Source organism: Harmonia axyridis, chromosome 1, assembly GCF_914767665.1.
Source record: "Harmonia axyridis chromosome 1, icHarAxyr1.1, whole genome shotgun sequence".
In the NCBI taxonomy this organism is placed as follows: domain Eukaryota; kingdom Metazoa; phylum Arthropoda; class Insecta; order Coleoptera; family Coccinellidae; genus Harmonia; species Harmonia axyridis.
In genome coordinates, this window is record NC_059501.1 from 7,131,167 (window position 1) to 7,157,898 (window position 26,732).

The 26,732-nt window shown below is 35.8% G+C and overlaps 1 protein-coding gene across 7 annotated transcripts in view; it reads left to right on the forward strand.

Moving 5' to 3' along the window:
• The window catches only part of LOC123674946 (homeotic protein antennapedia), a 315,971-nt gene that overhangs the window by 284,142 nt on the left and 5,097 nt on the right, over positions 1-26,732 (forward strand). For all 7 annotated transcript variants that reach the window (XM_045610162.1, XM_045610147.1, XM_045610139.1 and 4 more), the window contains one exon: positions 12,866-13,812. In XM_045610162.1, coding sequence (XP_045466118.1) covers positions 13,089-13,812 — 724 coding nt within the window. In that variant the 5' untranslated portion in view covers positions 12,866-13,088. The remainder of the gene's footprint in view (positions 1-12,865; positions 13,813-26,732) is intronic.

The following is a 26,732-nucleotide window of genomic DNA, read 5'->3' on the forward strand; positions in this document are numbered from 1 at the left end:
TCTCAGTTTGGTTTGGCAATTCATCATGAATAGACTCACGCCTGAACAACGCTTGCAAATAGTGCAATTTTATTTCGAAAATAATGGTTCTGTGCGAAATACGTATCGCGCACTACGTCAATTTTATTTTGTTTAGCGATGAAGCGCACTTCTGGTTGAATGGCTACGTCAATAAACAAAACTGCCGCATTTGGAGTGAAGCTAATCCTCAAGTGTATGTCGAAACACCCTTACATCCAGAAAAACTGACTGTTTGGTGCTCTTTATGGGCTAGTGGAATCATTGGTCCGTACTTCTTCAAAAACGATGTTGGCCAGAATGTTACAGTCAATGGTGATCGGTATAGAGCCATGATTACTAACTTTTTCATTCTTGAATTGAACAACCATGATGTCCAGGAGCTGTGGTTCCAACAAGACGGCTCAACATGTCACACAGCTTGTGCCACAATCGATTTATTGAAAGAAACGTTTGGTGACCGCCTAATTTCACGTTTTGGACCTGTTAATTGGCCTCCAAGATCTTGTGATTTAACACCGCTAGACTTCTTTCTGTGGGGCTATGTAAAGTCATTGGTCTATGCGGATAAGCCACAAACCCTTGACCATTTGGAAGACAACATTCGCCGTGTTATTGCCGATATACGGCCACAAATGTTGGAAAAAGTCATCGAAAATTGGACGTCCAGATTGGACTACATCCGAGCCAGCCATGGCGGTCATATGCCAGAAATCATATTTAAAATGTAATGCCACGAGATTATCTTGCGGATAAATAAAATTCATGTCAATCGAATAATCCATCGTTGTTTTATTGCAATTTAAAGTTCTATAGCTCTAAAAAAAACACCCTTTACTTTTCTACAGTTTTTAAAAACCCCAGTTTCAGCCTAATTGAACCGTAAACCACAGAAACAACAATCTCCTATCCTGATGCATAATCCACAGATCTCAACGATAAGAAGAAGAACAGCCCTTACCAAGATGATCACAGAATAGCGTAATCACGGTGTAGAATGCATAGATCCGGCATTAACAGCTCGGAATACCAGATCTGCATGCGTATTTGTATTATCAGATATTAAGCGGACACTCCATTCTGACTATCTGTCTGCCCGATAGTAACGCTTGATTTATGGCTCTATATCCAAGGACCATTGAAAAGGCAATTGAAATCGGGCAGAGTAATCGCACATGATGAAAACAATTCATCAACGCGACCGGCTAGTCGGCCGGAGCAGGCATCGATCGATTTATTATCGCGATGCGGCCATTGAAAAGTCCATAGAGGAGAGAACAGATAGTGGGAGTGGAATAGAGGATTTTATTTGGGAATTTTGGAGCTTTATTCGATGTTTTTGTCGAATGTTGTTCAGTAACCATTATACAGGGTTAATTAGAGCGACAGGAAATAATGGCACGCCACTGAGATATTTAAAACTAAAAATAATGTTTGAATGGTCCGTTCAATTTGTGACAAAAATCTCTCATTTTTTTATTGTTTTATTAGGCGCCGTTTCTATGAAAACCAACAGAAAATTCGAATTTTATAGGTCTTTCCACTCGATAGTTTATGAACGGACTGAATTTGATATGATGACTGATTCGTCATCGGTTAGTCCTGAACATTGATTAAAAGTTCAAACGTTGTTTACTTTCTCATTTCTTTTGCACCATCTTTCAAATGATGTTTTATGTGGTATATTCATGTTTTACACTAAACAGGCAAATTCGGACGTTTGTCTCCCCGATTAGTCTTAAACAGGAATTTGCGCAACTCAAAACGTATATGACCATAAAAGGATGTGAAAATACGTTGCTAAATACCGTTTATTGGCAAACGCTGCACGGTACAAATTATGAATATCGGTTAATACTAAAAATTGATTTGAACAATGTTTATTCTTTGAATGGTGCACTTGGCCCTAACCGTCTGAAAAGTTGAAAATTATGGACATTGTTATAAAAAGATTAAAAAAAAGAGACGCGCCAGCATATGTGTATCAGTTTAGACAAAACAATAATTGAAAATACCGAGAATCAACTCCTAAAACGAAGAAAACATCTACTTGCAGTACACATACTACACCACCAGGGGGCATTGTAAAGTCAACTATTTAAGTTACAGGTCTCTGTTGTCAAAGTTAAACCATTCTATCACACATAATTTATGACCACAAAAAATCTCTATGTCTTACTTGAAATCATTCGTCATTCAAAATATTCCGTATATAGAATTTTATATCATTGGAACATTGAGCTCTTTGACACTCCCCGAAAATTGCTCTACTTCAAATTAGTGAACATAAATTTATTGCTATTGATAATATTAGCCTGAATGCTGACAACTTTCGACATACTGTATTAAATTAATCATTTGTCATAGTCCTACATGTCCTAATTACGTTTAGGAAATTTATGAGGTTCGATATGATTCAGTTTAGAAACTTTTAATTGGCAGTAAAAAAAATCGAAAAAAAAAACTACCTATTCAGAGGTTCTCTATCGTCATAACTTGGAACCCCTGTTCCAGTGACGAAGGAACCTACTTTATATCCCCTAGTCGGACTTTAAATATATAAATTACTATGTTATCGACCAGTCGACCCTCTCGTCAGCTTATGAAGTCGACCAAGAGATGGTAGGATGGTTGCCGTTTGAAACCCCTGTGGTGTTCACTTCAAAATATTGATTTTTTCAGTGAACAGCACTTCCCACATTATTTCTTCAGTGAAATATTCGGACATTACGAATGTATTTTTAAAATTCAGAAAAATCGTTCTGTATCATTTCTGTAAATTTTATGAATTATTTTTTTAAACCGTGATCAAATTGAATAAGAATGAAAAATTTTGAGTTGTACCCATAATTTCTCGCGTTATTGAGATAACTTGATGCTGTACTATTGTTTGTTTGAAAGAATGAACCCTATTACTCAGTTATCATTTTGTACAATCTTCATTTGAAAGAGAAATATTAGTTGTATCTAAGTCTGATATTGATTAAGAAAATATTCTCTTTCAAAACTCATTTGATCTTGTGGAATTTCAATTTGACATAATTTGGCAACAAAATTTTCGTTGGCACCTAACTTCCTTATTTCTGCCACATCAATCTCGATAGATTTTCATAAATCAGAAACTAAATTCAGGTTCAGTTACATAAAATTCAATCATAAGGATTTTCTTGAAGTTTCTTTTGTTCCTTTGATTTTATCACTTTGACGGCTCTTATTCTGCTTTCTCAGATGAATTATTAATTATTATAGCTTTATTTTTTTTACTGATATCTTATCCTTATTTTATATGGAGTAAGAGCTTCATTATGTAATATTGATAACTGAATGAATCTCGAAATCAACCTTTCTGAATTAAAATAGATTTCGAGTGTTTTCTATGTGAATTTTATTAGGAAATTGTGTAACTGGATATTCAACAACAAACATTATTTTCATCTTGTATATCTCCACTCAACCATACCAAATTACGAAACACGTTGCAATGTTTCTTTGTGTGTTCCTTTCTGGTCGAACAACTCGCGAAATTTGTTAAGACTTGTATTCATTCAGTTCTCATTCCTTCTCACACATGTATTGAATTTGTCAAACACATCGTATCAACTGGAGAAAAAAAACTCGGACGTTTTTTGTGAAAACAATCATTAGTTCACCATTCTCCTTCCATTGTCGTCCCTCAAAATGTCCTAGTCCATTATGCATACCCATATTTCAGTTGTCATAGCCGTCTACTCTCCGACTTCGGATCCGGTATAATGAAATCAGGATCCTGAAGGGTTGCTGATATAAATTGGTCCAGGGAGGCTGTCCCAAACCGCCGAAACCGGGACATTTTGCACCTCGTGCATTAAGTCCTTCCCGTCATCCCCTTGACTCCTCTCCGCGACCGGTTCTACCCCCTTCACTGACGCATAACAATTCCGTCCAAAAACACCCTAGAGTGTCAAGTTCTTTGATTAAATTAAAAGTTATACCCCGTAGAGCAACCACTACTATTTACATGCAAAACTCGTTAAGCTCTCTGCCAATTTAGGGATGCTGGACAGATGAGCTTCGACCCATTTTCTTTTATTTTATATCTTAGTTTCACCGAACAAAGTTTCAATAGTAGGGGTAAATTTTTTTTTAGTTTTGACTTTCGGAAACTATAATTTGAATCTTTCTGAAATTCGATCGGGATTTGAAAAGCATTGATTAAAATGTGTATCCAGAAATTCGCATAGATATTAGGACAATTGAAAAGTCCCCGGCCGGATGCACAGATGGCGATGCTAGTATTAAATCCATATGATTTTTAGTTAGTACCAACCGTCAAACGATACGTGTCAAAATTTGACAGCAGTCCGGCCATTAGTTTGTGAGATATTGCGTTGTGAGTGTAGCTACTTTTGTTATCTGAAAAAAGATGGAAAAAAAAAGAATTTCGTGTGCTGATGAAATATTGCTTTTTGAAGAGAAAAAATACAGTTGAACCAAAATCTTGGCTCGACGAAGAGTTTTCGGGGTTTGCACCAGGAAAATCAACCACCACTGACTGGTATGCTAAGTTTCAACGTGGTGAAATGAGCACCGAAGACGGCGGACGCAGAGGACGCCCAGAAGAGGCTGTCATCGTCGAAAAAATCAAAAAAGTTCAGAAAATAATTTTGAATGACCCTAAAGTGAAGTTGATCCAGATAGCAGACATTGTGAAGATATCATCTGAACGTGTACATCATATCATTCACGAATATTTGTACATGAGAAAGCTGTGTGCAAAATGGGTGCCGCGCGAGCTCACAATCGATCACAAGCAACAACGTGTTAATGATTCTGAGCAGTGTTTGAAGCTGTTTGAGTGCTATAAACATAAATTTTTGCGTCGATATGTGACAATGGATGAAACATGGCTCCATCATTTCACTCTGGAGTCCAATCGACATTCAGCTGAGTGGAAAAACGCGAGAAAAAACACAACAGTCAGCTGGCAAGGTTATGTCATCAGTATTCTAGGATGCCCAAGCTATAATATTCATTGATTACCTCCAAAAGTGCCAGACCATCAACAGCAATTATTATATAGCGTTATTGGATCGTTAAAATGATGAAATCGTCAAAATACGGCCCCATTTGAAGAAAAAAAGGTACTGTTTCATCAAGACAATGCGCCGTGTCACAAATCAATGAAAACAACGGCAAAATTGCATGAATTGGGCTTAGAATTGCTTCTGCATCCACTGTATCCGCCAGATCTGGCCCCCAGTGACTTTTTCTGTTCTCAGACCTCAAAAGAATGCTTGCTGGAAAGAAATTTAGCGCCAGTGAAGAAGTAATCGCCGAAACTGAAGCCTATTCTGAAGCGAAAGACAAATCGTACTACAAAAAAGGTATCGAAAAGTTGGAAGATCGCTATAATCGCTGTATCGCCCCCGAAGGCAACTATATGTTGAATAATAACATCGAATTTGCCCAAAAAAATGTGTTTTACTATGGTAGACCGGGGACTTTTCAATTGGCCTGTTATATTGTTTAAATTAGTAGTTTCAGAGAAGTAGTTTTTCTTTCGTTACAATCTTTGGTAGAAATGTTTTCTCAATTCTAACATTCTGCGTTAAAAACTGAAATACCAATTATTCATTATCGTCACATTATACCTTAAAACTATACTATTCCCGAATCATAATGTATAATCAGGTAATTGAAAATTCATGTACATAATTGAAAATTATATATGGAAAACAATATTTTACTGATTTTTTTTTCAATCCGCATCTATTAAACACTATACATATTCTCTATGCAAGTGACGAATAAATTTCAACTCAATCCGATAGAACTAAACGCGAAAAAAAATTGCGAAGAAAGATTGATGAATAAGATTATCATCTTGAATCACTTATTATGAATGCGTTTATTATTGAAATGTGTCTTTCATTAGCATCAACTGCCGTAATATTTCATTAGTAATTGCTAGATCCGAGATAATGTGAAATTTAATATCTCGCTTATGTTTATCTCTTTTACTGACTGATATATGGACGCTATTTTGACGTATGTATTAACAGTTTACAAGTATACGGAGGAAACTGCTTTGGCTAATTCATCGATTAAACGCCCGATTAAATCTGAGTAGGTATCGATACAATCCTGATTAATTTATTGGATGATATTGTATTAATAACAATTTGTTTGTTAGGTTAGAGGATTTGTCAATTATTTTTGCTTCCAAAATTAGGGATTCACGACTTGACTTGATTTTCAAGCTGCTTGGCTTGACTTGACTTGAAATCTAGTCAAGCTCAAGTCAAGTAGTACTTTTTCAATCTCAAGTCTTTATTTATTTATCAAGTACTTGAATTCTATCAAGCTACTTGTTATTTAGCATTGTGTAGTGTCACATCAATACAAAAATGATGAAATAAGAAGGAACCTTGCAAAAAGCACTTTTATTCTTTAACTATAATGTATAAAAGAACCAAAAATATCAACTGTTTTAAAATGGGAACCAAAAGTAAATCACTATAAATAATAACAAAATAAAAAATATGAAAAAATACAGTTTCTTAATATTGAGAAACCTCCAAGCACTGTTTGATTACATGATTAAGCTTTTAGGTTTTGCTATCTTAACGTTGAGCTAGCAGAAGCCGCGATTTCTCCGACAATTCGAGAGGAAAAAATGTTCCAATAAGATAATAAATTATCCTGAAATAATGGCCAAAAATAAATTTAAATGGTTCTGCTAGCTTTCTAATATCTCCCCTGATAAAGGGTGTTTTTTTAGAGCTATAGAACTTTAAATTGCAATAAAACAACGATGGATTATTCGATTGACATGAATTTTATTTATCCGCAAGATAATCTTGTGGCATTACATTTCAAATATGATTTCTGGTATATGACCGCCACGCCTTGCTCGGATGTAGTCCAATCTGGACGTCCAATTTTCGATGACTTTTTCCAACATTTGTGGCCGTATATCGGCAATAACACGGCGAATGTTGTCTTCCAAATGGTCAAGGGTTTGTGGCTTATCCGCGCATAGACCAATGACTTTACATAGCCCCACGGAAAGTAGTCTTGCGGTGTTAAATCACAAGCTGTTGGAGGCCAATTTCCCGTGTCCAAAACGTGAAATTAGGCGGTCACCAAACGTGTCTTTCAATAAATCGATTGTGGCACGAGATGTGTGACATGTTGCGCCGTCTTGTTGGAACTACAGCTCCTGGTCATTATGATTGTTTAATTCATGAATGAAAAAGTTAGTAATCTATACCGATCACCATTGACTGTAACGTTTTGGCCATCATCGTTTTTGAAGAAGTACGGACCAATGATTCCACCAGCCCATAAAGCGCACCAAACAGTCAGTTTTTCTGGATGTAACGGTGTTTCGACATACACTCGAGGATTAGCTTCATCGCTAAACAAAATAAAATGGACGTAGTGCGCGATACGTATTCCGCACAGAACCATTATTTTCGAAATAAAATTGCACTATTTGCAAGCGTTGTTCAGGCGTGAGTCTATTCAGGATGAATTGCCAAACCAAACTGAGAATAAATCACTTGACAGTTGTTGAATAGGTCGCCATCTTGAACAGCAATACCAACTCAAAGTTATATACCTCGAAAAAAAACACCCGTAATCTTGAATATTTCCAAAAGTGAGGAATCGCTGGAAAATATTTACAAGATGAAATAATCAAATACAGAATTCTTTGAATATGACTGTTCAAGGTATTAGATACAAGGCACTTTTTGAAATTGGATCTGAAATACTAAATATAAAATACGTATCTTATGAAAACTTTTTGTCAAATTTTCAGATTTAGAATTAATCAAATCGATTCATGATCAACATTTTGATGTTTTTTTTTTATTTTTGTGATTATTTCTTCCCTTAAAATTCAGTAATTGAACAAATGCGAATATATAGTCTCATATTACAATATTATATGAATATAAATAATAATCATTGAATTGCTTGGAAATGCAAAGATACGTCAAAATTCATTGTAAAATAGAGATCATTAAAAAAACGATACTGTTATGTGAAATGAATATTTGATTCCCTTTTCAACTATATAAAACGTCATAATCGAAAACAATTAACCGAACTAACATAGAATCGAACGAACTGAAAAATAGTAATAAATAATATGACCGCGAAATCCTGAAAAGCGTTGAAAGCGTCGACTGAAAAATGACCCACAATTCACTCACTCGTTGGCGCCATAAAATGTCCTATAATCAACCGCATACCGCATAAATATCCGGACAAAATACGAATTGATAAATTCAATTTAATACGGTAGAATTGTACGCAAACGCCCCAACGCTGCTCTATCCATCCTATTCATTATACCGAATTATGAAAATTCTACCGGACGAATGGGAATTCTGGAACGTAATATTCGAATTTATGTTGGAAATTGTCAACTGTAATAGAAATCATAAATATCAATTATGACGCTAGTTAGCACTGGTGACTTGTTCCAAACAGACTATGATTTCTAATCAGTTCCCGTGAAAATTTCATTTTCCAAACAGACCATGTGATTTCTAGAGAAAATGTACAATAACTAACTTCTTTCTTCCATAAAATGTAGAAAAATGTACAATTCAAAAAATTGACTGGTGGATTCAAATCTGGGAACATTGGTGGCCATGTGAACGAAAATACCTTCTTCTCACCTTCTCCGTTTTAGTTTTTTTTTAATTCAATATTCCCAACAATATTTTGAAGAACACTACCTATCAGTAATGTTAGATAATACAATATTTAATATTCACCCACAATTTCTTTCGTTTACGTTTCATTATGTGCTGGGTCTTCAAAATAAAAAAAAAGTTGATCCTTCTGTCCTAACAAAAAATATGCTTTTTGATAAATATTTCAAATTCTGTCCAATTATTTATTGAACACATAAAAAATTGATATTTCCAAATCGCGAATACATATAAAAAACAGCAATAAAAAATTCAAAGAAGCCACCAAAACTCAACTCCATCCAATACGTAAGTGTTGTCAATCGGAAGGGTAAACAATTGAATGGCATTTACGAAAACGTCTGTTTTTATTATTGATTCAACCGTTTGCTCAATATATGATCTCATTATTATTTAATAGTAGATATTTCATTTCAAAGAATATGTACTTTGCTTCTTTGCATTCTTACTATAACAATCTGTTAGGTGTAAGGTGTAATTCTTTATTGTTTTGAATACCCTACTTTTCTGGAAACCATACTATACATAAAGAGAATTCGTTCAAACTCCCAACAACAAGCATCAAACGAAAATGCAAATAACACACGTTTTTTTTTCTAATCAAGTGATAATAGGTTTGATGTATTACATTTTCTTTGTATTGTTAAATAGCAATAGCAAATTTTTTAAGATATTTCTTCTCAATTTCATTTCCTGATTTCCACTTCATCATTCAGAGAGCACCCTACTTAAAAAATCGAATTTTTCCTACATCCCGTCAACTCTAATCGAAATTCCCCAAATTCCAAGAAATTCGCGTAACATCGACGTTTTTTAACCGGACATTCCGACTCGCCAACGACCGAAACACAACGATACAACCTAAAGAATCCAACATTTCTCCGAATCACAACCGTACATTTCAAGAAAGTCCATCTCCGTCCCTCCCAAACCCGCTTCTACCTCTCAGCGTCGAAAAAAATCTACCCATTTTTCCCTAGATTCCAGGAAAGTCCAACCGGGCACACCGAGAGCGCACTCTAATAGGAAAACTAATTGCCTCGGCTCCGCGCCACCCCCGTGGGCGGGTGGCTCTGGTCGGCCGTCTCCGACGTCCGATTTGTCAAGTTGAGATGTTCCGCACACATGCAATTCGTTAGAACCGCGACCAGCCGACGTGACGCCGTTGCTCGGGAGATGCTACGCTTTTTGCGAAGCAGGCATTTTTTACCGCAGACATGTTTTGATGTACTCGCGGCCTTTGTTTTTTAATGTCGCTGATTTATGGGCAGGGCGGCGGGGCGACGACGGGCGAGAGGGGAGGTTGGGAGGGCAGCGGCGCATCTGTTGGGGGTGGGGGGTGTTTGTTCTGTTGAGGTGATCCGGATCGAAGGACCATGAGGAGTTGTCGAATTGGGCGGGAATCGGGAAATTTTCGATCTCTATGGGGTTTTAAGGTTTTTGATGTGATTTAATGGGGGAAATTATGTCAAATAGGCGGTTAGATGTTTAAATAACGTTTTTATTGTTAGGAAGAAGCATTTCTATAACAATACTAACATTTCTAACAAGCTAGATACATTAGGAAATCTTTTATTTTTTCAAATATCAAGAGCACAGTGCGATTATATTTTCTCTATTTCAGTATCGTAATGAGTTCATAACAGTACTAAAAACAGTGCTTTAACGACCTCATTACAGCACAAATTGAAAAAATTGGAAATCTATAGTGAAAAACGACGGTTTTGGGATATATTGACAATTACAAAAACCAAATTGAGAGGTGTCAACTTTGAAGAAGATAGCTTGACGTCAGTTCAACAGATATTACGTTAGGTGCCGATCATAGAGTGATAAACATAGATAGAGGGAGTTTACGCAATTTTTACAATATGTCCTCAACATGGTTAGATTACGTTGTCGGATTGTGATATATTTTTAAATCCACAATTTTACTATATCGTTATGAATGTATATTATATTGAATGAAATATATTTATTTGAGTAATTCCCGAGTAAATATGCAAATTTGAATATTTGGAATCCGATATTTTTCCTAATTCTCGATTCAATAATAAGCAGAATATTAATTTTTTCTATCTACCTGCTGAAATCCAAGGTTTGGCAACTTTTGCTTTCCTAGTGTCATCGGTTGTTTCACGTCATTTGCGCGCTTGAAATTTGTTTTCTGAATTTCTGATATATGTAGGTATTCATCTCAATATATTCTGAGTTGAAATGAAACGTTGATTAACTATGGGACATAAGAAGTGCGTTATTTGTGGAGAAACTCGCGAATTGAAAGAAATATCGTATCACTGATATGTTTTAATTTCCGCGCGCTTCATGTCAAGTTTGATAGTTCGTGTTGGGGACAAAATTTGCTTACTGAAAATAACATATGCTCCTTCTTTCTATGTTTATTACTCTGAGGTGCTGATAGAACGAAATAAGATTCAAATTGGTCCTCAACGTTTTTCTGCATTCGAAAGGGGATGACATTTTGGTATTAGAACTTCAGAGGTCGCATGCATCGGAATTCAATATAAGTTTGAGGTTTTATTTGAAAATAAATATTATGTAAAATTGATCATGGATTATGTTTTCAATTAGTTGACTTGAAGATAAATTTCCATAGATCGATGTCAACCTGCTCTCTTTCCTATTAGGTAAATTCCAACATTTCGATTCTGACCTACAATCACAAAAAACGAAATTTTTTCTTGATTCAAAGCCGATGTAACGTTGTAAAACTGACGATACGAAAATCCCATTAAAATATTCTGGTCCCTCAACAACTGAAGTACCTACGCGCCACTGAAGCGACAGAGAAAGATGAGAGGAGAGAGAATACACGGTTAGTGAATGTGCAAATGAGATTTCGACCCGATTTCGTTCGTTTTGTACCTTTTTTTTCGTGTACATTTCAGCCTGAAGCTCGAGCAACAGAACAAGAAGCAACGTTGGCTTGTATGATGGGTTTTATGTCGGCAACGTATTTATGTGTGTAATCGTTTAGGTACGAACAAAGATAGAGCGGTATTTTGTACAAAACGAGGATTTTCATCATTTGGTCCTTCTAGCCGGATCACAATACGAACATATTAGTTTTGGTATTAGAGGCACCTCAGAAATTTTCACAGCTCACGTATTTTTTTTTATGATGATCATGTAACCGTCACGAATTCAATGAAATATGTGATTACAAATGCATTTTTATCGAACAATGGATAGGGTTTACCAATAGGAGTTATAGATTTAAAAATTGCTCTAAAGCCAACACTGTGCCTTTTCTTTTGATATTTCATATGTCGTTTATATTCAGTAGGTTATGCCATGCCACTTGATAATGGAAAATTGAACGCTTCAACAATGTACTGAAATTGTTGAATTGATTAATTGAAATCACTACTCATTTCTGAACACTGAGAGACATTTAGGAAGGATTTTTTGACCACATTATTTAGTTAATCGACTGAGTATTCGTATGATTGTAGAAAAAAGTGATTTTTTTTGTAAACGATATAAGAGAACCATTATAAAGTACCGAGTCGTAAAGAAATCTCATATGTTGATTTTTTGTACAGCACGATATCTGACCAAAACCTCGTAATATTTTGTGTTTTATTGATAAATTTCTGATACTTTTTTGACAGAGCAATACATTCAATCTTCCTTAAAACTTCCATATCACCAAGGTTCCAAATATTAACTGAAAATCCCTAACTTTAGTTGTGAGGGTAAACAATCAGGACCCCACAGAAAGATCTGAACCTAATATTGACATTCTAAACGATCTGCAATTTTTCAAACTGCCATCTCATTAGTATCCGAAACATTGCAGTCTTCCACTTCCTTTCCGGTCCTTCAATTTGAGCAAAGTTTCTCGGATCCTGGATAACTAGATACAAGTGTTGCGCTAAGAGACCACGTGTGTATATGAACCGTGCATCTGAAATGACGACAAATGACGAACTGTCTAAAAGTACATGTGTCACTCATTCAGGGCCCAAAAGTTCACTTAAACGCCAACTCATTTGCCATTCAGACCTCGTCTTGACACTGTATCGCAATAATAAATATGATAGCTCCTAGCTTCACTCTGCAAAAACGTCGTTTAACACCAGAATGTGAATTGATATGTTTCTTTTTCGTTTCAGGGTATCTGCGTTGTATGTTGGTACAGATTGTAGCCTGGAATTGGTCCCTCAGCATAGGATATCAGTGGATATTAGTATTGTGAATTCCGTGTTTAAAATGATGTGCATCTACGAAGATAGAGTGCCGTTATTGTGATCTGGTGCGGTTTTTTTCAAACAAACAAAGTGCGACAGTTGCTGTGATCCCGAGTTTTAGGTTTAATCTAGAGGAAGTTTAGGAAAGATGAGTTCTTATTTCGCGAACAACTACATGCCGGATATGCGAAATGGTGGCGTATCGGCAGAACATCCACACCAGCACCAACACTACGGTGCGGCAGTGCAAGTGCCTCAGGGAGGTGGAGCGGTTCAGACGGATCCGAACGCGTGTGGCGACCCTTCGGTGGTGGGTCTGCGGCAGGGCATCCCCCCGCACCACTATGGAGGCCCCCCTGCCGCCGGCCAGCCACCGCAAGGGATGCCGTACCCTAGGTTCCCTCCCTATGACAGGATAGATGTGAGGAACGCAGGGTACTATGGTGCCCAACCCCAACAAATGGACGGTGCGCAAGGGTACAGGCCCGATAGTCCGAGTAATATGCACATGGGCAACGGTGCGCCCAATGGACACCAAACACCTGTAGTTTACGCGAGCTGTAAGCTCCAAGCGGCATCTGTAAGTCCAAACTGTGTATTAGGACCAACGGGCAGTCCGCCACTGGATACGTCGCAGCAGATGGGCAACCACCACATGGGTCACCACATGCAGGAGCAGCATCCGCAGCATCACCAACAGCCCCATCACCAGCAGCAACACATGTTGTACGGAGCGCAGCAGAATGCGAATATGCATCCCCAGGCGGCTCATCAGCAAGCTGCGATACCTCAGCCTCAGGGTCAGCAACCGGCCAACAACACGGCTTCTAGCCTACCGAGTCCCCTGTATCCTTGGATGAGAAGCCAATTCGGTAAGTCTACATCTGCATTTTGTTCATAACAAACATTTTTCTTGGAAACTCGTCTTTATTCGTTTACATGATCACAGTGATACATGTTCTTCAACTCGCCTTTAACTTTCCAATACCTTTACTGTAAAAAGATTCCTCTTTGCTTTCGAAATAGGCTTCAATTTTGGCAATCACTTCGTTGGAGACTAAATTTTTCGCCTGGAGCATTCTTTTGAAGACTGCAAAAATGCAGTTATTATGGGGGACCAGATCTGCTTGGTGTTAAGCAGATATAAGCGTAGTTCCTTCAATTTGACCATGGTTCGAATCAATTTGTGATAAGGAGCGTTGTCTTGGTCTTTTTTTCCTTTCATTTGAAGACGTTTTTCTACCTTCGTCAAGTCAGTCAATGAGCAATGTACCATGCACGTTTCAAAATACTGATGACATAATCTTGCATCTGAGGTTTGTGATTTCAGTTATGGTTTCACTTTGGATACTTTTAGATTTTGAAGAAGTCATCTCTTCCATAACACACACAAAAACTTCACCTCCATATCTTTTTTTTTATACTTTCTGGAGTATTCCAGAAAGCAGAACTATTCTTACTAGATGCTAATGTTCTCTAGAGAGCTGGAATTCTTCTTTACGCCTCTTGTCTTATTTTCTACTCATTCTTCTATGGTTTTTTCGGAGTAAACTGATATACGTTTTGAACAAAATATCTCTTGACAAGATATCTTATCTCATGGTTTTTACCTTCTTCTGTTGCTGGTTCACATACCATGGAACTATTTCAACTTGTTTACTCTGTTGAGTAGATCTTTTTCTTGGAGTTTTCCACATTGTGCAATGTTAATTTATTAGCATTGCCGAATCAATTTGAACTTGTTTATCACTAAAATTCAGTAATCTATGGTCAATTTGAATTGTTATTCTTCATTGTTAAACATATTAATTTGATGCTATTGTTGACCTTGAATTGATTGACAAGACATTTTGTGCGAATAATATTTTTTCTGAAGCATTGATAGATTTTTCCTTACCGCAGATGGTTAACTTTTGATTTATAAATGGTACTTAGTGTGTTTTTCGTTCTAGCCGACATATTATGCAAGGTATTAAGATTGTTTAATATTTTTGAATACGTTATTAATGAATAATGAATATGTATATTCGTTTGATGAATTGGAATGTTCATATTCATAGTTTTACACATTCCTTGGGTTATTCTCCCTAAAAGAATTGAAATCAAGGCGGCTTGTAATCAGAAATCCCTTAAACCTGAGAAATCGTACGAAATTTTCGTCCCATAACTTCCGCAAATACACAATTTCAATGGCATTCCTCCAACCTTTCATCCCACAACAGAATTGCGAAATCTAGAAAGCCAGCAGACCTTTTAGTGGAGGGTTCACGGTGAATCGTCTTTTGGGGTCCTGCCGTCCGACGAGGCTTTGAACAATGACGTCCTACCTTTAAAATTGCCCAAGTTTCACGATTTATAGCGATTATTGTCAAGGAAATATTAAGATTTATGGCCGGTTTTTGTCTACTGTTACAGTTTTACATAATACCTGCTACCCTGTCAGCGGGGATATCTCAATTCCGAACGACAGCGAGGTTGCAGTGGTGCGAGCATAGAACAATGTCCTTTGTTTCCGTTTTTACCACTGCCGGGAGCCGGGCTTCACCTAAAGTGTGAATACACGCTTGTTATTTTTCACGTTGATGTCTGCTCGTGTATGGGGAACTTTAAATTTACGAATTTTATACACGGTCGTTTTTTTAAATTGATGTCTACTCTTGTGTGGATACTTTATATCTACGAATTTACTGCATTCTATGAAAATAATGGGACAGTATTTAAAAATGCGAGTGTACAACTGGCGCGCCAGTTGTAAACAGCTGATTTTAATTTCATTAGTTTCGTCCTTGAGTAAAATTGAAGGATTCAATGTCATTTGCACTATTTTAATTGATTATCTTGGCGTCAAGAGTGGAGAGGATCTTTCCTCATTCTAACAAATGACCGTGTTGTAATATTGTCTATTTATTATTCTCCTGTAAGGGTGCAGACAGGTATAATGTCCTTCTAGTTCACCTGTATTTTTATGACTTAATTTTGAGAGGGTTTCTTGGTTTGAGGTTTGCATTCAGTTGAGTTTTGGTTTTTGGTTTAGTGAAGGCTCGTGCAATCTTCAATGATTTTTTTGTTTTGTGGTGTATATTGCACAATTAAGTTAAGATTTGAATAAAATCTAACAACTCTTGAAAATATGGTAATCTCAATTCCAAAAAGGTATGGCGTTAATATTTTAACATCAAAATGTAATTCATGAATGTCAGAAATCATTCTTGAAATTTATCTTTCGTTTTAGTTGATTTCGAAAATATGAGCAATATGCGATCATACGAATTGAATTCCTATAATATTTAGTATTTTTTGAATGTCTGAGAATTTCATGAATTATAGTTTTCAATTTTTTTCTGATACAGAACAACCTTTGTGGACTAATTTTGATCTTATTCCTTTCTTTAATCAAAAGCCAATAATATTATCTATCAATTTGACGATCTTATATTCGGCAATTTGACATCGGTTGTCAAATATCAATAACATTTGAAAAATTATTGATCCTGAAGTCTACTGTCAGATTTTCCAATAGTACTACCCCAATTTGATATTGTTATAATGGCAACACTGTGAATTATTAACGTAATTATGTCGTCCATGAATTTTTCTTAAATTTCTCTCGAATTTCTCAAATGAGCACTGATTTTGATGAAAGAAATAAACAATTTCTGCGTCTGCGTTTTCTTTCGAATACACAATAATTGTGGACCCCTTTCTAAGATCGGGAGCCTGAATAATGTTTGTTAACCTGTATTCTGCTCTGCAACTTGTCGTCAATTGTCAAGGTTTCATAACTTTTGAAAATTACCTGTCATAACATCGTAACTGTCGTCACGTAAGATAACATGTAGTACAGATCTGGGTTTGGCCATGTTGGTAATAGATTCTCTGGTTTCTGGAATTGTCAGAATTTTCGGTAAACATACTACCTATGGTCTCGCTATTTTTGTATTTTTGAATAACCTATAATCAACGTATTATGAATTTCCGAAAATCGAGTACTATCAGATAATAGTTATTTGTTTTACTAGGCAGAAAAGTAGTAGATTGACAACCGCGGCTGATAGTTCATAACCGAGCGTAGCGAGGCTAGGAATTCAGCCAAGGCAGTCAATCTACTTTGCTGCCAAGTTGAACATATAATTTTTTCTACGATTTTTTCTAATGATACATGTAGGATATTGTGTTTGCAAATTATTACAATTAATTAAAACGAAATTTGATAGAAATCGCAATTGTTGGAATGGTTGGTTGCTATGGAAATGTATATGTCCATGATAATTATAGTTTGACAACTTATGAAATATCTGACAGTTCTGAAAATATCGGATATATTCATATTATGGTCAGTGATAGAACTTAGAAGTACTCACTCCTCCATAAATAAGGAAGGTGGCAAAAAATATTGATTGTTAGAAAATGTCGACTGTTTTATTCGCATTGAGTATAACCACTTTGCTGCCTTGGCAGGAAGAGTAATACTTTGCTGATTGATATGTGTCTGCAAAATCAATATTTGCTGTCAATCGGAGAAAAAATAAGATTTTTGTGGCGATTGCATGAATGATTCATTCAGTTGGTACAAGAAAAACTTTCTCCCTTACATAATTGTTTTCTCATCCCGGTTATGAATGGAAAATCGGAAAATTAATTTTCCTGAAAATTAATCGTATATTCATTCTTTGACAAACCGAGTGAACTGATAACGAAGCATCAAACGACGTGAAAAAATGCAAAACACCTGCACGTGAAAATTCCTCGGGAAAACCCGGAAAATCCGTATTTCCCTAGTAGTATCCGGATCCTTTCGACGATCTGCGAAGTGCCGAGGATATATAGATACGATTAAACTAATAGAGAAGGAATTTACATCTGCTGGCAACCATAAGCACGGTAATAACAATATAACCGCCACGGTATATAGGCTACTTGTTGAACCAACAATTTATGAGGACTCCTCACCGAGAATGTGCCTCCGACGGCCCTCGGTTCGTGTCTTTCCGCCAGCGTTCGGAGCCATTAAATAAGCATTCTGGGTGATAAATTGTTAGGCGGCGAGATTTGATAGTGCAGTAAATTATTTGGCCCTTTTCATGCCGTAATTATTATTAGGTTATGTGGTCCTAATGAGACCAGAATTGTTTATTTTATCGTCTTTTAATTTGCCATCGGGGACCAAGGCAGGAACCGGATTTTGTTGCTCAGATTATTTTTTTTTTATGGAAGGTATTTGTTTCCGTTCGCAGCTGATAGAATATCTGAGATTTTTCCGAATAACCAACATGTTTTGGGTAGAATCTCAAATCCGAATTCAAAATTAAAATATTTTCTGAAAACTCTAAGAAAAAGGCCATTAACAATGAAGGCATCAAATTTAATAGTATAGCTATATTCTTTTTTCAACACGAATTTTTTGCTTACAAGTTGCTACTATTCTATTGATGAATATCTTACGCCTAAATGCTAGTGAATATATTATTTTGTATTAATGACATATTCATTAGCTTTGTAAATATGTGGTTTTTGTGGATAAATATATATTAATGCGAAATTCGAACTCACGAGTGTAGGAATTGCTGTCTGCAACGAGTATTAGACGATATTTCACCTATTTCAGTCGAATTTAATGAAATATTGTCGATATTCAATTCAAAATTCAGGTTATATACATCCTAGTGACTTTAGTATTCTATCTTGGCAGTTGGTGTGACTGTTACAAAAATTGACAGATTATGGAATTTGAATTTGAACCGTACGTCTCCAATTTTGAAATAATTAATAATTACGCTTCGAATTCGTGAATTATGTCTGCTGATATCGATTTAACACAACCAGAATTAAGAGAAATTGCGAATAATGTGGCAAATAATTTCACTTTACCCAAATTGTAATATATTGACAATTGAAATGTCTTGAAATTCGATAGGATCTGAAGTCACTGTAGACAACCACAAAACGAAAATGCAACTGAAACTAATACTGTAATGAACTCATTACAGCATTTGTTTTAGTACTGTAATAAACTCATTACGATACTGCAATAGAGAAAGATATTTATAGATACGAAATTGATATACGAATATGAAGCGACCGTTTTTACAAGTCTTTACATTAAATTAATCTTTTTAGATATTTTTGGTTTTTCATATAAAGTTAAGAAATCCCTTTATTATCAATAATTTCAAATAATTGCCTAGTTTTCAATTGATTTAATAAAATCATTTAAGCCAATCGCAAATTTACATGATTTTCAGGAATAATTAAAACAAAAATTAGGTTTTTAGGGTATATAAACAACAATAACAATTTCACTGTATTTTGAGTGGGGCTATAAAGATTGGAAATGCCCAAATCGAAAATAATAATACTAATATGAATGATTTCAGTCTTGTGTTCATTCAAGATATTTTTAAATTGGATTCATTGATCTGAAAATAATTGATTCTTCTGTTAAATTGGAAGAGTTTCTATAGGGAAATGCTAGAAAAGGCAAAAGGAAAATGTCGGTCGAAATTCTTTTACAAAGTTATTTGTGCAAACTGTTTTTTCCCAAATCTATTAATTTTTCGATGGATTTTATAATGCTTTCATCGTTTGTACACATAAAATATCATCTGTAAGACACAATTTAGCACATTCAAAATGAGCTGACAAAATTAAAAAAAAAATTCCGCAGTTTTTCAAAATGGTGTTATCTGGTTCTATAGTGGGATAATGTACCACATTTCGATCAAACTTATTTGTTTTAGTTCATTTCAATTTTATTCTTTACTGGAATAAAAAACTATTCGCAGTACAAGTTCCTTCGAGATAATCACAACTTTGTAAAAAACTACCTGATATCCCCATCTGATCCCAATTTAAAACCAATTTCAGTCGAAAAAACTTACAGGATGACGTAGAAATTACAACTCTGCTTCATAACTTATAATTACCCATGGAATTCCTTCGATAACCACATAAGCAAACGAAAAAACTAAGCCTACTTTCCGCAGATAATAAGTATCTAGAAATCGAATTACCCGCAAAGTGAGTGAGAGAATAATAATCAATTAATATCGGAAAAGAGTTGATATAAATACCTCAAAGGTATAGTTTGATTTATAGCCGGATAATAACAATAATTGCATCTTATTAATTTCAATTTCAATCAGGTATGATTAATTATTATTAATCGAATTCAAACTGTTTTTATCAGATGTCTATAAGTGAGTAATGGGATTAGCGGTTATTCCGTATTTTTGAAATATCAATGTTTTTTCGTATAAAAAATATCATATGAACTTGATTAATTATCCATAGTGGACCCCTGAGTTGTTTCTTTTGAGAGTCTTCATACATTATGGGATCTTAGTGGAGCCAATGTGTTGTAAGAAAAAATGTAACATAATATTACAGATAATTTTCTTTTAAACATTGATGCACAGTTTCACGTTCTCACGTTTTTCAGTTTAACAGACCCTTGAGTGTTGTAATTACATGTTTTATCTGTACAGAGCCGTCTCACAATTATTTCGTTCATTCATTTGTGAGTTCTACCAGAAATACCATGGATATACCGTGTTTTAAGTTTTATTTTGTTTTCTTCAGTCGATATTACAGATTCTACAACCTTTACTGTATGAAAAATTAATTTTTTCAATAGCTATATCAAAACTGTCTCAGTTGAGTGTCAGAATATCGCACATCTTCCAAAAAATGTTGAATGATGGTTTTGGTAATACTGAATTATAATTCTTTCATTGAAATATTATTACATATTTATATGAAGTGCTATTTTTTCGACATTCCTGGTTTTTATATCATCACTAATAACACTGAGAAATTTTTATTATTATGCTTCAAACTTATTTTAGTTCCAAAATTTTCTGGAATGAAATTGATGGCTTGAAGTAATTTTGCTTTCACTGTGACTCAATTTGTATTACCTTTGTGTATACAGGATGTTAGTGAATATAAGAGACATACTTCAGGGGATGATGAAAAAAATAATGATAGTTTCTCTTAAAAATTAAATTCATTCATCGCTCAATTTTTGAAAAATACATGGTTCGCCACAGAGATATTTCGAACTGAAAATAATTTTTGAAGGGCTATTAATAATAATAATTCTTTTTTGAAGTTAGGAGTCTTCTTGTTGTATAAGTAGCTATTGCGTGTTTTTCTAATTATTATTATATTCTCCCGTCGCTAATTTAAATTCTTGAATTTGAATTCGTTGAAGACCAAAATTCGGAAAGAAGAAATCTGGATTATTCTGTGGTCCCACCCTGTCCCTTCGACCGACAGAGTTGTTGACGTTTCCTGCGATGAGAGACGCACAAACAAGAAAACCTCAGCTTGCCATGCTCGACCACCATTGCGTTGGCTGCAGAACAAGTGCTAGTTTCATAATTAGAGATGCTGTCTGGCCGCTATGACTGATGACCCCCCCGGCCGTCAGACTGTGAACGTTCGGAAGAGAAAAAGAACGCGAATACCACAGTCTCTTTACGCCAAGAGGTTATGTCAGACCCATGTCAGTTTTCGTGACTGCCTGTCAAAAAACAAACCCGTATCTTAGACTGTGACTGATCCGGAACGACGCGAGCGTGCATCTCACAGCCTGTTCGAAATCCGGGATGGTGGACCAGCGTTTGAAACTCGGTCGGACAATTGAATCCTCGAAAGGAAATGAAAAAAAAAAGGGGGGGTGTGGCCTATTATAATTCCATTATGGGAGAGATGAGGGACTTGGTCCAAATCCAAGAAGAATGCTGGGATTTTCATTTTGTTCTGGTAAAATATCGTTTAATTCCTTTTCCTGAGCGTTGCATGATCGGATGGAACAATTTCAATGGAAGTGAATGAACTGTGAGAGTTATTAAAAAATTTTCAACAGTTCGTACTGTCTTATTTCAAATTGTGAACTGCTCTATCGCCACTTCTGCAATAAATCCTGTGATTTTAATATTCTAAAAAAAAACGACTTTTATAACGACGAAATCAATTAAACATTAGATGTCTATCATTCGAACAATGTGGAAATTAATTATGCCACAAGCTGGAGGCATTGTGTAACTATCAATTATGTCTATTTGTTACGAATTACGTAATGAATAATGTAAAGAATCAGCATATTTCATCTACGGAAAACATGCTTCCATGTTGTAGTAAACATTGGAGTAAAAATCGGGTTAATTGATGGTTGTTCTGCTCGATCTGTTCTGGAATTTTTAGCTTTGATGTGCGTGACTGTATTTCTATTTATCTTGTCTATATCCTGAGAAGTTGGTCTTCAAATTAACGGTAGGTACTCGTGAAGAGGTAACATTAAAAATTATGAAAGTTTTCGTTGAAAACTGGTGTAATTATTACAATGTATTATAATAATTGGTTAAACGTGCCTGTTGATTTGAAAACTTTTTTTTTTAATTTGTTCCTAGAAAAACATTCAATCTAGTTCTGACGGAAAAATATGGATATGCAAAAAAAACGAAGGCATTTTTTAACATTTCTATGAAACAATAAGCAGAACACTGATAAAAAAACGAGTATATTTTAAGAGGAATCGATGTATATTTAATTCATTGTGAAGAGGAAGTTATGTTGTTGATGAAGTTGATGGTGGAAAACGATATCAGCCAAATGGCCGCCACATCCTTTTCATTGGATTTTCCATGATCAATTCCATCTTTAGGGTCTTGAATCGATTGTGGATCATTGGCATAGACCTTATATTTCAAGTGGTTCCAGGTGTTAAATCAAATATTGGGGCAAGTTGTAATCAAATTCTTCGGGATGTAACATGACCAGGAAGCTTTTCTTGCAAAATTGCGATTGTTTCGTTTCTTTTGAGGCACGTAGCGCAGTCTTGTTAGAAATAAACGCCTTTCACATCAATATCTCCAATTCCAGCTATAAAAAATCATTCATTCAATTCTTCAGATCACTGCGTTATCGCAATTATCGAATTTTTCCCATCAGTTTCACTATTGTCAGCCAAAAATGCTTTTGTTTTGCGAATTGTGATTGCAAAATTTTCCCCATTTCCTATATTATTTTTCAATTTTCTATGATTTTTCTATAATCAGCTTGAAATATCTTTATCAAATCGTCGAAGAAAAAAAATCTTCATTCTAAGTTCTTTCTATTGAAATATAGAAATTTCTTTTTTTTTCACCGTCCACTTGGTAGGTCACCAAAGTTCCAAGCTTCTTGTGTCATCTTGTATCTCGGAATATTTCGATGAACAGAAAAAGTTCTAAACAAATCAGATCGTTCTCCGAAAAATATTCTGTGGTTGACTATTTTTTCCTGTGTGAAAGTTATTTACCTAGTTGAATTTTTAGATTACTTTGGTATTTAACGCATGGATTTTGAGATAGCGAATATTCACAAAAAAAAATTTATCTTGCAATGCTCCTCATGATTTTTCGTTAGAAGAGTCGTTTTGCTATTTTGCAACTGAATATAAAGTTTCAGATCGGTTGAATGGTTATTTTTCTAATCATAAGAACCTCAAAATTTCAGTGGGTAACTCTTAAACCATTAAACGGATTTCACCTATTAATGTACTCTACCGATATATACGGACCCTTGACATATCTTAAAAATTTCACATCTCTAGCGCATTCCATTCAAGAGTCATCGTGTACTGATCAGTCTGCCGGACAGAAATCATTTCAACCTCGAATTCTCCATGAGTAAATCGAACCCAATGACTTGAAACCGCCATCATCGATTCTCAATCCACAATCGCCATAAAATTCAGCTGCAGCAGCTGCGAATCCGACCTGAAGGACCAACTCAAAATCCGATCTACCCCGAACGCGTCAAACAAGACAATTCAATTATTTCCACCTGATCTTAATCTCCCTTAATCCGGGGACTAATGCAAGCTGAAGACGGCGGCGTTCGCAGGGAGCGAAATGAGTCAACTTTCCCCGAACCCGCCGAGGCTCGCATCGGGACCCCGAAATGTGAAATCCAAAGGCGTAACAAACTTGTAAACTTCAAGGGTGAGGAAGACAAACGACCCCGTCTTGACGTATAACGATGGAGGCAAAAAGTGGGAACGAACATGTGTGTGAATCGAAGCCAGAAGAGGGGCGAGGAGGGCTGCGGGGGGAACGGGAGAAACGCAATATATATCTATCGGAAAACTATTTTTGTGTGTTGTTCCTCAGGCGGAAGAGACGGTTATTTATTAACTAATCAGGTTTCGTGATAGGATGCTCAGATAATAACGTAAATAGAACGTTTGGGAGAGAGGAAGACGACGTGGCGCTTCTTTTGTGGGGGTTCGATTCGGCTTGATTTTGTATTTGTTACCTTGTTGATTTATTCGGTTACTCGAGTAGATCCGGCTTATTTTGATGCTGAAGGATGTCAACTGTATATCTTAGATTCGAAGTATATACATTGATATACTGCAATATACTCGCATATTCTCCAGCAATTTGACATCCGTATTTCAAAGGGACGTCCAAAGCAAACAAATGGAAATATGGAACCGATTTTTTCATTAGTGAATGATGAATTATATGCCATTTCATTATTTTTCAGTTTTTAACTGACTGGTAGGTGATGTTGTTCATCACTCTCCTCTTGGTTGATTGCCTATTTAATGGTTGCAGGATCGTTGGGCAATTATACTCAAAACTTTCGAATTTTCCTTTATTTGTTATAATTAATCAGGTCTCGTAACAGGATGCTCAAAAAATAACTAAAATAGAACGTTTTGGTGGCAGGAATACGATGGGACGCTTGGTTTAGGGTTAAATCTTACTTATTGGTAATCGTTAGTGAGCAAATTTTAAGTAAAATTTCTTTATATCTTAGATTAGGAGTATATACAATGATATAGTGCAATATACTCGCATATTCTCCAGCGAAATGAATTCCGTATAATACAGGGACGTTGAAAAAACCAACAGATATACAGGAGCAATTTTTTTGTTCGTAAATAATGAATTATACGCCATTGCATATTTTTCAATTGGTTTCTGGTAGATAGTGTCCTCTTGTTGTTGATTTCCTGGAGTTGTTTAGCTCCCTTCTCGTAATAACTGTTGAAATAGAAGCATATATTAGGGTTGTAGTTTATTTAATGCTTGCAGAACCTTTGAACGTATATTCTCCGGCAAAATGACTTGCCTATTTCATAAATCTATCTCACATGAACAAACGAAAAACCAGAAGCATTTCTCTTATTAATCAATGAATAATTTTATGCGGTTCCACAATATTCAGTATTGAACCGGCTTCTGGTAGATACCGTCCTCTGCTGTTGAGTTGCTGTAATTTCTATTCAAATAACTTTATCTAACATTCTTTCTTCATTGTTTGCAAGGCTGTTGGGCTATTATTTTACATTTCAATTCAAATGTCTCGACTCTCGAATTTTTTACACTTATTTTTTTTTTGTGGATTATCCATCAATATCAAATGTTTTTCAATTGATCTTATGTTATTACCAATTGTTTTTTTGCTTGACTCATCATTGGGAGCATAACCTGCTCGAAATCTGCAACAAATTACCTTCATAGTTTCAGACAACAAACTTCGTCTCTCATCATTTCAATTAGCTTTCATAATTTCAGTCATAATATACTCATTAAATTACTAGCCATTGAGCAACATTTTTGTCGTCCCAATTGCTCCTCAATCTTGAAAATAGTAAATTATAAAGTGTGGCCCAAAATTTAACTGGATCACTGTCTCAATCCTATCATCACGAATCTGCTAATTGGAACTCTGTATAATGCAAAAAAAACTGTTTGGGAATGACGAAAGATTCTCACAAACGACAAACATTCACAAGAAAACATTCCCATCTTTTTTTTGCCTCGAATTGGTCAAACCACACCGAAAAAATCGGTGAATCAAACGAAAACTTTCGATGAAACACCAAGAACGAATTCGTAGAAACCCCCAATCAGATCTCCCGCGCCATCAGGTAGACGACCATCCCAGAATCCCAACAACGCCATATAATTCGATTCCGAAACAAAAAAAAAATCTCCGACCCCTCATTAAAATCAAATCTGTGCGCCGCTGCCCATCAGTCAAAACGATGGCGGAACGAATTTCGACAGTCGAACGTCGGAAACGGATCGCGCAATCGAAAATCGCAACGCAATCGTCGCAGATGACCAAGTGACGCACCGGAGATGATACCGATAGACCGTACGTGGATGATTTATGCGTCGTTTATAAACTCATTATCTGGGATACGGTCCGGACCCCCCCGGGGGTCGCTTGATTGGCGTGGCAAGGCCGAGTTTTGCCCCCTTCGAACCCCGTGTATATAATTATTTTCTCCCTGCTTGCCGCCCCCGCTGTAGCTACCTCCGGGGAACTATTCCATTTTTTTTTTTGATAAACGGGTACGTTCCGGATAAGAAGTTTGACATGCGGTTGGCGTTGTGGCAGTCTGTAATTCTGCTCTGTTGGCCATTGGTTTCAGGTTGTTTCTTGGAGGTTAGAGCGGCTATTAAGTATATCAAAATGTATGTCATCTTGAACTATGGACTTCCAAGAATTAATTTAAGTAGATCTTAATGATTTCTCGTAATATATTTGTAAACTTTTTTTTTGACCTCCTGTATATCGCGAAATGGCAGTTTAATATAATTTTAAAAATGAAAGAATTATGCTCAGAAGTATTTGAGTATTGAGTATCTCCAAAAGATGAAACTGCAAAGATATGTTTATCGCTATCTCAATTGGAGGAGGCTTTTTTATATTGCTGAGCATCTGAGGAAACAGTTCAATTTTTCAGATGGCTTAACATCTCACTCAATAAGTCTCGAGCCCAACT